Source organism: Ranitomeya variabilis, chromosome 7 (assembly GCF_051348905.1).
Source record: "Ranitomeya variabilis isolate aRanVar5 chromosome 7, aRanVar5.hap1, whole genome shotgun sequence".
NCBI classification, from domain to species: domain Eukaryota; kingdom Metazoa; phylum Chordata; class Amphibia; order Anura; family Dendrobatidae; genus Ranitomeya; species Ranitomeya variabilis.
This window is the reverse complement of record NC_135238.1, coordinates 151888439-151900574: the sequence shown is the minus strand read 5'-3', so window position 1 is coordinate 151900574 and position 12136 is coordinate 151888439. Positions and strand designations below refer to the sequence as shown.

The following is a 12136-nucleotide window of genomic DNA, read 5'->3' as shown; positions in this document are numbered from 1 at the left end:
AAAATGTCATGTGCCCGAAAATGTTACCAATAAAAACGTCAACTTGTCCCTCAAAAAACAAGACCCCACATGACTCTGTGGACCTAAAATATGGAAAAAATATAGGTCTCAAAATGTGGAGACGCAAAAACTTTTTTGGTATAAAAAGCGTCTTTTAGTGTGTGACAGCTGCCAATCATAAAAATCCGATATAAAAAACGCCATAAAAGTAAATCAAACCCCCCTTCATCACCCCCTTAGGCCAGTCTCACACGTCCAGATAATTCCGGTACCGGAAAAATCGCTCTCAAAACACATCTAGATAAGTTCCTTAGGGGGTTTACATTCCAAAATGGTGTCACTTGTGGGTTTTTTTAATGTTTAGGCACATCAGGGGCTCTCCAAACGCGACATGGTGTCCCATCTCAATTCCAGTCAATTTTGCATTGAAAAGTCAAACGGCGCTCCTTCCCTTCCGAGCTCTGCCATGCGCCCAAACAGTCTTTTACCCCCACGTATGGGGTATCAGCGTACTCAGGACAAATTGCACAACAACTTTTGGGGTCCAATTTCTTCTCTTACCCTTGGGAAAATAAAATATTGGGGGCGAAAAGATCATTTTTGTGAAAACATATGATTTTTTATTTTTACGGCTCTGCATTATAAACTTTTGTGAAGCACTTGTTGGGTCAAAGGGCTCACCACACATCTAGATAAGTTCCTTAAGGGGCCTACTTTCCAAAATGGTGTCACTTGTGGGGGGTTTTAATGTTTAGGCACATCAGGGGCTCTCCAAACGCAACATGGCGTCCCATCTCAATTCCAGTCAATTTTGCATTGAAAAGTCAAATGGCGCTCCTTCCCTTCCGAGCTCTGCCATGCGCCCAAACAATGGTTTACACCCACATATGGGGTATCGGCGTACTCAGGACGAATTGCATAACAACTTTTGGGGTCCATTTTCTCCTGTTACCCTTGGTAAAATAAGACAAATTGTAGCTGAAATAAATTTTGTGTGAAAAAAAGTAAAATGTTCATTTTATTTAAACGTTCCAAAAATTCCTCTGAAACACCTGAAGGGTTAATAAACTTCTTGAATGTGGTTTTGAGCACCTTGAGGGGTGCAGTTTTTAGAATGGTGTCACACTTGGGTATTTTCTATCATATAGACCCCTCAAAATGACTTCAAATGAGATGTGGTCCCTAAAAAAAAAATGGTGTTGTAAAAATGAGAAATTGCTGGTCAACTTTTAACCCTTAACTCCCTAACAAAAAAAAATTTTGGTTCCAAAATTGTGCTGATGTAAAGTAGACATGTGGGAAATGTTACTTAAGTATTTTGCGTGACATATCTCTGTGATTTAAGGGCATAAAAATTGCGAAATTTTCTAAATTTTCGCCAAATTTCCATTTTTTTCACAAATAAACTCAAGTTATATCAAATAAATTTTACCACTATCATGAAGTACAATATGTCACGAGAAAACAATGTCAGAATTGCCAAGATCCGTTGAAGCGTTCCAGAGTTATAACCTCATAAAGGGACCGTGGTCAGAATTGTAAAAATTGGCCCGGTCATTAACGTGCAAACCACCCTCGGGGCTTAAGGGGTTAACCAGTGATTTTTCATTTTGCCAATAACATTTACAAAACCATTTTTTTAGGGACTGCATCACATTTAAAGTCACTTGGAGGGGTTTATATGACAGAAAATACCCAAAAGTGACACCATTCTAAAAACTGCACTACTCAAGGTGCGCAAAATCACATTAAAGAGGTTTATTAACCCTTCACGTGCTTCACAGGAATTTTTAGAATGTGGAAAAAAAAAAGAACATTTAACTTTTTTTTTCACACTTCTTTTTTACTTCAGGTCCAATTTTTTTTATTTTGACAAGGGTAACAGAAAAAAATGGACCTCAAAATTAGTTGTGTAATGTCTCCTGAGCATGCCGATACCCCATATGAGGGAGAAAACCACTGTTTGGGCGCACGGCAGAGCTTGGAAGGGAAGGAGCGCCATTTGACTTTTTGAATGCAAAATTTGCTGAACCAGTTGGTGGACGCTATGTCACGTTTGGAGAGCCTCTGATGTGCCTAAACAGTTAAAATCCCCCATAAGTGACACCATTTTGGAAACAAGACCCTTTTAGGGAACTGATTTAGATGTGTGGTGAGCACATGGAATCCTCAGGTGCTTCACAGAAGTTTATAACGTTGAGCCATGAAAATAAAAAAAAAAATCACATTTTCCCCAAAAATATATTTTTGGCCCCAAATGTTGCATTTTGCACCATATAATTTGTAGTTGAGTTTCTTCTGAAAACGCCAATAGCCCATATGAGGGAGTAAACTACTGTTTGGGTGCACAGCAGGGCTCGGAAGGGAAGGAGCGTCATTTGACTTTTTGAAAGTAAAATTTCCTGGAATCATTAGCAGATATCCTCTCCCGTTTGGAGAGCCACTGATGTGCCTACACAGTGGAAACATCCCACAAGTGACCCCATTTTGGAAATTAGACCGCTCAAGGAATGGATTTAGATGTGTGGTGAGCCCCTTGGTGCTTCACAGAAGTTTATAACGTTGAGCCGTGAAAATAATAAAATCCCATTTTCCCACAAAAATGTTTTTATTTCCAAATGTTACATTTTCATAAGGGTAACGAGAAATTGCACCATACAATTTGTAGTGCAATTTCTCCTGAGTACGCCAATACCCCAAATGAGGGAGAAAACTACTGTTTGGGCACACAGCAGGGCTCTGAAGGGAAGAAGCATCATTTGACTTTTTGAATGTAAAATTTCCTGGAATCATTAGTGGACGTCATGTACCATTTGGAGAGCCCCTGATTCGCTTAGGCTAGTTCCACTTCCCACTAGCGTTCGGCAGGGCTGCAGATGAAATCCTCCTTCCTGTTAAGCCCCACCCACTGCCACTCCTTCCTTCAGCTCCGCCTACGTCTGTAGGCCATGGGGCTGCTTCCCATGCATTATCTTGACGCTGCGCTGACCTGCGTCGAACGCAACATGTTGCATTTTGTTGCGGTCGGCACAGGGTCAAAACGACGCTTTCGGAGGCATCTGCATGGCCTGCGTACCCAATGTTAAAGATGGGGTACGCAGGACGCATGCAGACATAGGTGGAGCTTAAGGAAGAGATACAGCAGCGGGAGAGGCTTAACGGAGGAAGGAGGATTTCATCCGCAGACCTGCCGGACGCTAGTGTGAAACTAGCCTTAAACAGTGGAAACCCCCAACAAGTGACCCCATTTTGGAAACTAGACCCCCTCAAGGAATGTATTTAGATGCATGGTATGCACCTTGACTCACAGGTGCTGAACAAGAGGTTTATAATGTTGAGCTGTGAAAATAATAAAATCCCATTTTCCCCACAAAAAATTTTAGTCCCAGATTTTGCATTTTCATAAGGGTAGCAGGAGAAATGGCACCATACAATTTGTTGTGCAATTTATCCTGAGTACGCCAATCCCCCATAGGTCGGGGAATACTACGTTTGAGGCACAGTGCAAAGCTAGGAAGGGAAGAGGCGCCATATTTGAGTTCAGATTTCTCTGGAATGGTTTGAGGGTGCCATGTCAAATTGCCAGAGCCCCTGAGGTGCAAGAACAACAGAACCCCCCCTAAAAGTGAACTCATTTTACAAACTACACTCCCAGTAAATTCATCTAGGGGGTGTAGTGATTATATTGACACCACGTGTGCCTCACAGAATTTTATACCATTGAGTAGTGAAGAAAGAATAAATTACATTTCTTCCATTAAATTGTTGTTTTTCATTTTTCTAAGGGCTCATAGGATTAAAAAAAAAACAGGTCCATTTTTTCCTGAGTACGCCAATACCCTACATGTAATCAGGGAAATATTTTTCAGGCACAGTGCAAAGCTCAGGAGGCAAGGAGCACCAGATTTTACTGTTATGGTTTGCAGGTGCCATGACCCACTTGGAGAGCCCATGAGGTACCAGAACAGCAGAACCCCACATAAGTGACCTCATTTTACAAACTACACCTCAATGAATTCATCTAGGGGTGCAGTGATCATATTGACACCATGGGTGTGCCACAGAATTTTATACCATTGGCAGTAAAGAAAAAACAATTTTTCACACAAAAATTTGTCCCACAATTTCTACTGAACGTGGCAATACCCAGTATGTGGCTGTACAGTACTACTTTGCCATACGGAGAGACTCGGGAGAAACAGAGCGCTATTTGCCTCCTGGAGCGAAGATTTTCCTAGAACCGTTTGCGAACTCCATATATAGAGCCGCTAATTGCTAGTAGAGCAGAATCCTTCCTCAAGTGACTGCATTTTGGAAATTATACCCCTTGTCAACATTAATCCATGTCAACTGGCTGCAAGTGTGATTTAGTTATTGCTAAAGGTACCTTCACACGAAGCGACGCTGCAGCGATAGCGACAACGATGTCGATCGCTGCAGCGTCGCTGTTTGGTCGCTGGAGAGCTGTCACACAGACCGCTCTCCAGCGATCAACTATGCCGAGGTCCCCTGGTAACCAGGGTAAACATCGGGTAACTAAGCGCAGGGCCGCGCTTAGTAACCCGATGTTTACCCTGGTTACCAGCGTAAAATCTAAAAAAAACAAACAGCACATACTTACATTCACGTCCCCCTGCGTCCACTTCCTGACTGACTGAGCGCCGTACAGTGAGAGCAGAGCGGTGACGTCACCGCTGTGCTGCTTTCACTTTCACTTTGCGGCGCTGAGTCAGAGGAGGAAGCAGACTGCAGGGGACGCAATGTGAGTATGTGCTGTTTGTTTTTTTTACATTTTACGCTAGTAACCAGGGTAAACATCGGGTAACTAAGCGCGGCCCTGCGCTTAGTAACCCGATGTTTACCCTGGTTACCAGTGTAAAATATCGCTGGTATCGTTGCTTTTGCTTTCAAACACAACGATACACAGCGATCGGACGACCAAATAAAGTTCTGGACTTTATTCAGCGACCAGCGACATCACAGCAGGATCCTGATCGCTGCTGCGTGTCAAACGAAACGATATCGCTAGCGAGGACGCTGCAACGTCACGGATTGCTAGCGATATCGTTATAATGTTGTTTCGTGTGAAGGTACCTTTACACCTGTTAGGTGCCACAGGTAAGTTACAGGTGCTGTTAATTACACAAATTAGAGAAGCATCACATTATTTTCCGAACAGTGCCAATACTTTTGTCCACCCCCTTTTTTTATGTTTGGTTTGGAATTATATCCAATTTGGCTTTAGGACAATTCTTTTTGTGTTTTTTTCATTTAAGACAAATTAAATGAAGATAATACCAAAGAATTTGTGTTTGCAATCATTATCAGGAAGAAACTGAGTATTAGCTGACAGAATTGCAGGGGTGTCAATACTTTTGGCCACAACTGTATGTCCTCTTTCAACCCTACTATGTAACTATGAAATCAAAGCAGCAATCTGAATGGCTGCCGTGGCTAACTGCACCACTATACTTTTGCTCTGCCTTTGATATTACGCCCCATATTAATTATATGCTGTTAAATATAGTAACTATAAAATCAACGCTTACTATGCTGGATATTCATGTACATTGAAACACAGTAATTTCAAGACTGTTTTTTTTCTTTTATTTTTCTTTTTGCTCTACCAAAAATTCCCATCTACATTCTTATCATTTAGCTATAATATCATATAAACATTTTGTTACCACATGTAAAGTAAGTGATGATTACGAATGTCAATACTACAATGGTGAGTGAGAAATGCAGACAATGATGCGGACTGCTTTGTGAAAGCATTTCTGTGACGCTCATGTCTAGTAATACTTGATGAATGTCAATACCCCCTGTCAAATAATACCTCCTTTCTTGTAAGAAGTGATCACACTAGAATACCGATTAGCTGGAAATGGACGGGAAGGTCATTAAAAGCACTTTAAGTATTTTGTTAATCATCTGCAGGGTTCAAAAAGTATTCTTTTATATTAGAGTTCAAGGCTCCACAACAACGATCCTTTCACGTCACGCTTCATCCAGTCTCCTGTCACGCACTGAAAAGTTCATTGTCTGAGTGGCAGGTGGCACCAAGGCTTGCGAGCGGGTCAAGATCTGCAAACATGCTTAACCATGCCGACATGTCTGAATTTCCTGCCTTTGGGTCTGTAAGAAAAACAATACAAATAAACTGCAACAATGGGAAGTGGACAAACAATCGCTGGTTTCTTGCTCCTTGTGCTGTGTGGAACTTCTGCACATTGTAAGACAAGGTTAAACATTTAACTGGAAACAGCAGAACTTAATTAGTCCTGTACTCACTGACACAGATGAGACGACCCTGGTCATCAGTCTCACCTGTTACAATACAAAAAAAAAAGCATACAGCAGCCCTCTGGAAGCGCTAATATATATGCATTAGGTTAGTAATTTTGGAAATTAGTTTTAGCTCCAAGCAAGGGCCCAACGATCGTGGTCACAGAGGTCGCACTCGCGCCGGTGAGGGACCCACCGACACCAGTGCAAACTTCAACTGGATATACGTCCTTGGACGCACATTCAGCTGAAGTGTATTGTGGAGCAGGGGTCCGTGCACTGCAATACATGCTGCCGGCCAGAGGCTAGCAGCTGACATTGGCATGCATGTGACTGAGGGTGCATGGCAGTGACGTCATGCACTCCCGTCACTTGCACACTGAAGTCAGCAGCTGGCTTCAGAAGAGGATGCCGCGGACACCTTCAAAAGAGGTGAGTGGAGTGGATGAACGGCAATTAGAATCATTTAGTTTTTTTCTATGCTTTGAATGGGGGACATATACCAGGAAAGGGCCTAAAATAAGGGACATACAGTTGTGAAAATAACTATTTGATACACTGCCGATTTTGATAATTTTCCCACCTACAAAGAATGGAGAGCTCTGTAATTTTTATCGTAGGTACACGTCAACTGTGAGACAGAATCTAAAAATAAAAACCGGAATATCACATTGTATGAGTTTTACATAATTAATTTGCATTTTATTGCATGAAATATATATATATTTTTTACATCAGATAAAATTTTATTTAACCAAATTTAAGGTACAAAGCTTCCCCTCCCCCTCCATTACATACAAGAGCAGCAAATGATGCATGGTGTAACCTAAGTTCAGGGTCATCTTCTCTCCACCCAAGGTGTCCACAATGTCTCAAATGTTGTTATGCCTTTTCTCTTAACATAAATGTTTTTTTCCATATTTACAATAGAGTCAGACTGTCTGAGAAATTCCCTCAACGTCGCGTCGGCGGATCTTCATTTATCCAGTATCTGGCAATTAGTTTCCGCGCAATATATAGTAATCTAGCTATTGCCGCCTTATATTTATTATGTACCTGGACCTCCTCAACAAATCCCAGAATACACACCACAGGATCCCTCTCAATCCTACAACCATACGCTCCCCCAATGGCATTAACCCCTTTCTGCCAGCTAACGGAATAGTACGTCAGCTGGCAGATCCCCTGCTTTGAGGTGGGCTCCGGCGGTGAGCCCACCTCAAAGCCGCGACATGTCAGCTGTTTTGTACAGCTGACATGTGCGTACAATGAGCGCGAGCAGAATCGCGATCCGCCTGCGCCCATTAACTAGTTAAATGCCGCCGTCAAGCGCTCACAGCGGCATTTAACTAGCGCTCCCGGCCGCGCGGCCGGAGTTGCTCGCACCGCTGACCTCCGTCACATGATCGGGGGTCATCGGTGCATTGCCATAACAACCAGAGGTCTCCTTGAGACCTCTATGGTTGTTGATGGCTGATTGTTTTGAGCGCCACCCTGTGGCCGGCGTTCAAAGTACACCTGCATTTCTGCTACATAGAGGTGATCGAGTTGTACATGCTTCTAGCCTCCTATGGAGGCTATTGAAGCATGCCAACATTTTTTTAAAAAAAAGTGTTTAAAAATATATATATAAAAAAAAATCTAATATATAATTGCCTAGAATACTACTTCCGGCAATTTGTGCCAACTTCCGTGGCTTTGTCCGGAGATAATGTCCGGAGATAAGTGACGTCACCAGCGTCCTACACCCGCTCAGGGTGGACAAAGATATATGCCTTCGTGGTGCGCGGCACTTTTCTGATTGGTTGCCGCCTGCCGCGAGCGACCAATCAGAAATGTGCCGTACTGTCAAGAATTGTCAAGAGCTGGTGAGTGCAGCCATTTTTTGTTCTTTCTTACTATTATTTATATTATTCTTACATTTGAATAAATAAAGTATATATGGATTCTAGACTCCCGATTCTTTAGAATCGGGCTGCCATCTAGTATATATATAAAAGTTCAAATCACCCCCCATTCGCCCCAATCAAAATAAAACAATAAAAAAAAAATCAAACCTACACATATTTGGTATCGCCGCGTTCAGAATCGCCCGATCTATCAATGAAAACAAAGGATTAACCTGACCGCTAAATGGCGTAGCGACAAAAAAATCAAAATGACAAAATTACGTTTTTTTGGTCGCCATGACATTGCATTAAAATGCAATAACAGGTGATCAAAAGAACGTACTTACACCAAAATGGTATCATTAAAAACGCCAGCTTGGCACGCAAAAAATAAGCCCTCACCTGACCCAGATCACGAAAATTGGAGACGCTACGGGTATCAGAAAATCGCACAATGTTTTGTTTTTTGTTTTTTTTAGCAAATTTTGGATTTTTTTTTCACCACCTAGATAAAAAATAACCTAGACATGTTAGGTGTCTATGAACTCGTAATGGCCTGGAGAATCATAATGGCAGGTGAGTTTTAGCATTTGGGGAGCCTAGCAAAAAAGCCAAACAAAAAACAAGTGTGAGATTGCACTTTTTTTGCAATTTCACCACACTTGGATTTTTTTTCCCGTTTTCTGTTACACAGCATGGTAAAAGCAATGGTATCGTTCAAAAGTACATCTCGTCCCGCAGAAAATAAGCCCTCACATGGCCATATTGACGGAAAAATAAAAAAGTTATGGCTCTGGGAAGGAGGGGAGCGGAAAACGAAAAAACGGAAAAAGCTCCGGGGGTGAAGGGGTTAAGCACCGCTGTCCAATATGGGTTCAGATTTGGACACTGCCATAACATATGGAGAATTCCAGCCCCCTCCACCTGGCACAGAGGACACTCAGAAGTCTCTCTCAGACCCGCTCTATACAGCCATTCAAGAGTCCTATATACTCTATGGAGTACATAGATCTGCGAGAGTCTGCCAGGTTCGCTCAGCGATAATTAGGGTATATATTCCGTAATCACTTCCCATTTATCTTCCTCTATCCTACCCAACTCCTCCTCCCGTTTCCCCTGTGCTCTAAATAGGATAATTAATTATTTTAAAAAGTATGCATTAGATCCTTATAAATACTCAACACTACCCCTTTTGTTCTCCTATCTGCGCAGACATAATCAAACAATATATCCTTGTGAATCTCCATATTCATCGTCCTACTCTGCATGACATAAGCATGCCTAAACTGCCCATATTGAAATCTGCAGACCTCCGGTAGCCAATAATCTTCCTGCAACTTTCCAAAGGGCACCAGTCCCTGCGCGTCCTGCACCTGAACCATGTACTGTATTCCCAAATGTCTCATACAATTTTTAAATTCTCCCATTTTAGCAAATTCCGGTAGAGTCTAGTTTTGCCATATCAGGGAAAAATTTGTCAAGTGCTCTAAACCCCTAATCTTTTTAATTGCCTCCCAGACTTTATGTATCAGCGCGAAAGTAGGATACATCAAACCCATCTTCCTGAAACTTCCTGCCTCCAACCCCTGATCCAAGGGATCCCTCCCCATCACCTGGACCAAGACCCTTTGTATTGAACCAGCCCCAGACACTTCCCTCCACCCCCTCATCTGTTGGCCATGAGCAGATAAGTAGTATATCCAAGGGTTTGGAAGCGCCAATCCAACTCCATCCTTGGGCCTCTGCAATATCTCAAGTCTGATCCTTGGCTGCTTTTTTCCCCTACACAAGATCCCTAAATATAGAATCAATAGTACGAAACCATCGCCTAGGGAACCATATAGGGGTATTGTGCAAGACATACAGCAGATGGGGCATCAAAATCATCTTAATCAAATAAATTCTTCCCACTACTGAAAGATACAGTTTACACCACGCCCCTACTTTACTCCTAAACTTACTCAGCAGTGGAATCAGATTCAAATCTATAGCTTGAAATTGGAAGTGACACCTGAATGCCCAGGCATTTAACCCCTTCATGACCTTGGGATTTTTCGTTTTTCACTCCCCTCCTTCACAGAGCCATAACTTTTTTATTTTTCCGTCAATTTGGCCATGTGAGGGCTTATTTTTTGCGGGACGAGTTGTACTTTTGAACGACATCATTGGTTTTACCATGTCGTGTACTAGAAAACGGGAAAAAAATTCCAAGTGCAGTGAAATTGCAAAAAAAGTGCAATCCCACACTTGTTTTTTGCTTGCCTATTTTGCTAGGTTCACTAAATGCTAAAACTGACCTGCCATTATGATTCTCCAGGTCAGTACGAGTTCATAGACACCTCACATGTCTAGGTTATGTTTTACCTAAGTGGTGAAAAAAAATCCAAACTTTGCAAAAAAAAAAAAAAAATTTGCGCCATTTTCCGATACTCGTAGCGTCTCCATTTTTCGTGATCTGGGGTCAGGTGAGGGCTTATTTTTTGCGTGCCGAGCTGGCGTTTTTAATTATAGCATTTTGGTGCAGATACGTTCTTTTGATCGCCCGTTATTGCATTTTAATGCAATGTCGCGGCGACCAAAAAAACGTATTTCTGGCGTTTCGATTTTTTTTCTCATTACGCCATTTAGCGATCAGGTTAATGCTTTTTTTTTATTGATAGATCGGGCGATTCTGAACGCGGCGATACCAAATATGTGTAGGTTTGATTTTTTTTTTTATTGATTTAAACTTTTGTTTTTTTTTATTTTTTTCACATTTTTAAAAACTTTTTTTTTTCACTTTTGCCATGCTTCTATAGCCTCCATGGGAGGCTAGAAGCAGGCACAGCCCGATCGGCTCTGCTACATAACAGCGATCATCAGATCGCTGTTATGTAGGAGAATTGCAGGTGTGCTGTGAGCGCCGACCACAGGGTGGCGCTCACAGCCACCGGCGATCAGTAACCATAGAGGTCTCAAGGACCTCTATGGTTACCATTCAGAAGCATCGCCGACCCCCGATCATGTGACGGGGGTCGGCGATGACGTCATATCCGGCCGCACGGCCGGATGCGGTAGTTAAATGCCGCTGTCGGCATTTAACTAGTTAATAGGCGCGGGCAGATCGCGATTCTGCCCGCGCCTATTACGGGCACATGTCAGCTGTTCAAAACAGCTGACATGTCCCGGCTTTGATGCGGGCTCACCGCGGAGCCCTGCATCAAAGCAGGGGAGCTGACCTCGGACGGTATAGTACGTCCGAGGTCAGTAAGGGGTTAAACTGTTGCACCACTGCCAACCTACTACCCTCCCCCGACACTGGCAAATCAACAACACAATCATCTACGGCCATGACAGTGGATTTTTCCCAGTTAATTTCTAATCCTGATATAGACCCGAATGTTTTAATAATATCCATTGCTCTCAACAACGACTCTCCGGAATCCTCCAAAAAAAGCAACACATCATCTGCATACATTGATACTTAGCCATATCTAAACCCTTTAACTGAGGCAGTCCTCCTAATTGTCTGTGCCAAGGGCTCCACTGCCAAAGCAAAAAGTAGGGGGACAGCGGACACCCCTACCTAGTCCCCCTATGAAGCGCAAAACTCCCAGACACTTGCCCATTAACTCTAACCCTAGCGATCGGGGAAGTATATAGCAACCGTATCCATGAAATAAAGGTCGGCCCAAAAGCAAAGCGTTCCAACACCCTTCAAAGATACTGCCACTCAACACTATCAAACGCTTTACGTGCGTCCAATGATACCACAACCCTACTGCCCCTGTTGTCTGATGGCAGCTGCAAATTCAGAAAAAGTCTACGCAAATTAATCGCTGTAAATTTATTTGGCATAAATCCGGATTGGTCAGGATGAACAAGATCCTGAACCACACTTGCCAAACAGCTAGCCAAAATTTTAGACAAAATCTTTACGTCCACCGTCGGCAACGTGATGGGCATGTAAGTTTCCGTCT

General features: G+C 42.7%; 1 protein-coding gene across 7 annotated transcripts in view; it reads right to left on the bottom strand.

The window, feature by feature from the left end:
- Window positions 1-5381: 5381 nt before the first annotated feature.
- The window catches only part of ICA1L (islet cell autoantigen 1 like), an 83642-nt gene continuing 76887 nt past the window's right edge, over window positions 5382-12136 (bottom strand). For 4 of the 7 annotated variants that reach the window (XM_077272069.1, XM_077272067.1, XM_077272070.1 and 1 more), the window contains one exon: window positions 5382-6138. In XM_077272069.1, coding sequence (XP_077128184.1) covers window positions 6023-6138 — 116 coding nt within the window. In that variant the 3' untranslated portion in view covers window positions 5382-6022. The remainder of the gene's footprint in view (window positions 6139-12136) is intronic. The other 3 variants (XM_077272071.1, XM_077272072.1, XM_077272073.1) reach the window with 2 other exon arrangements.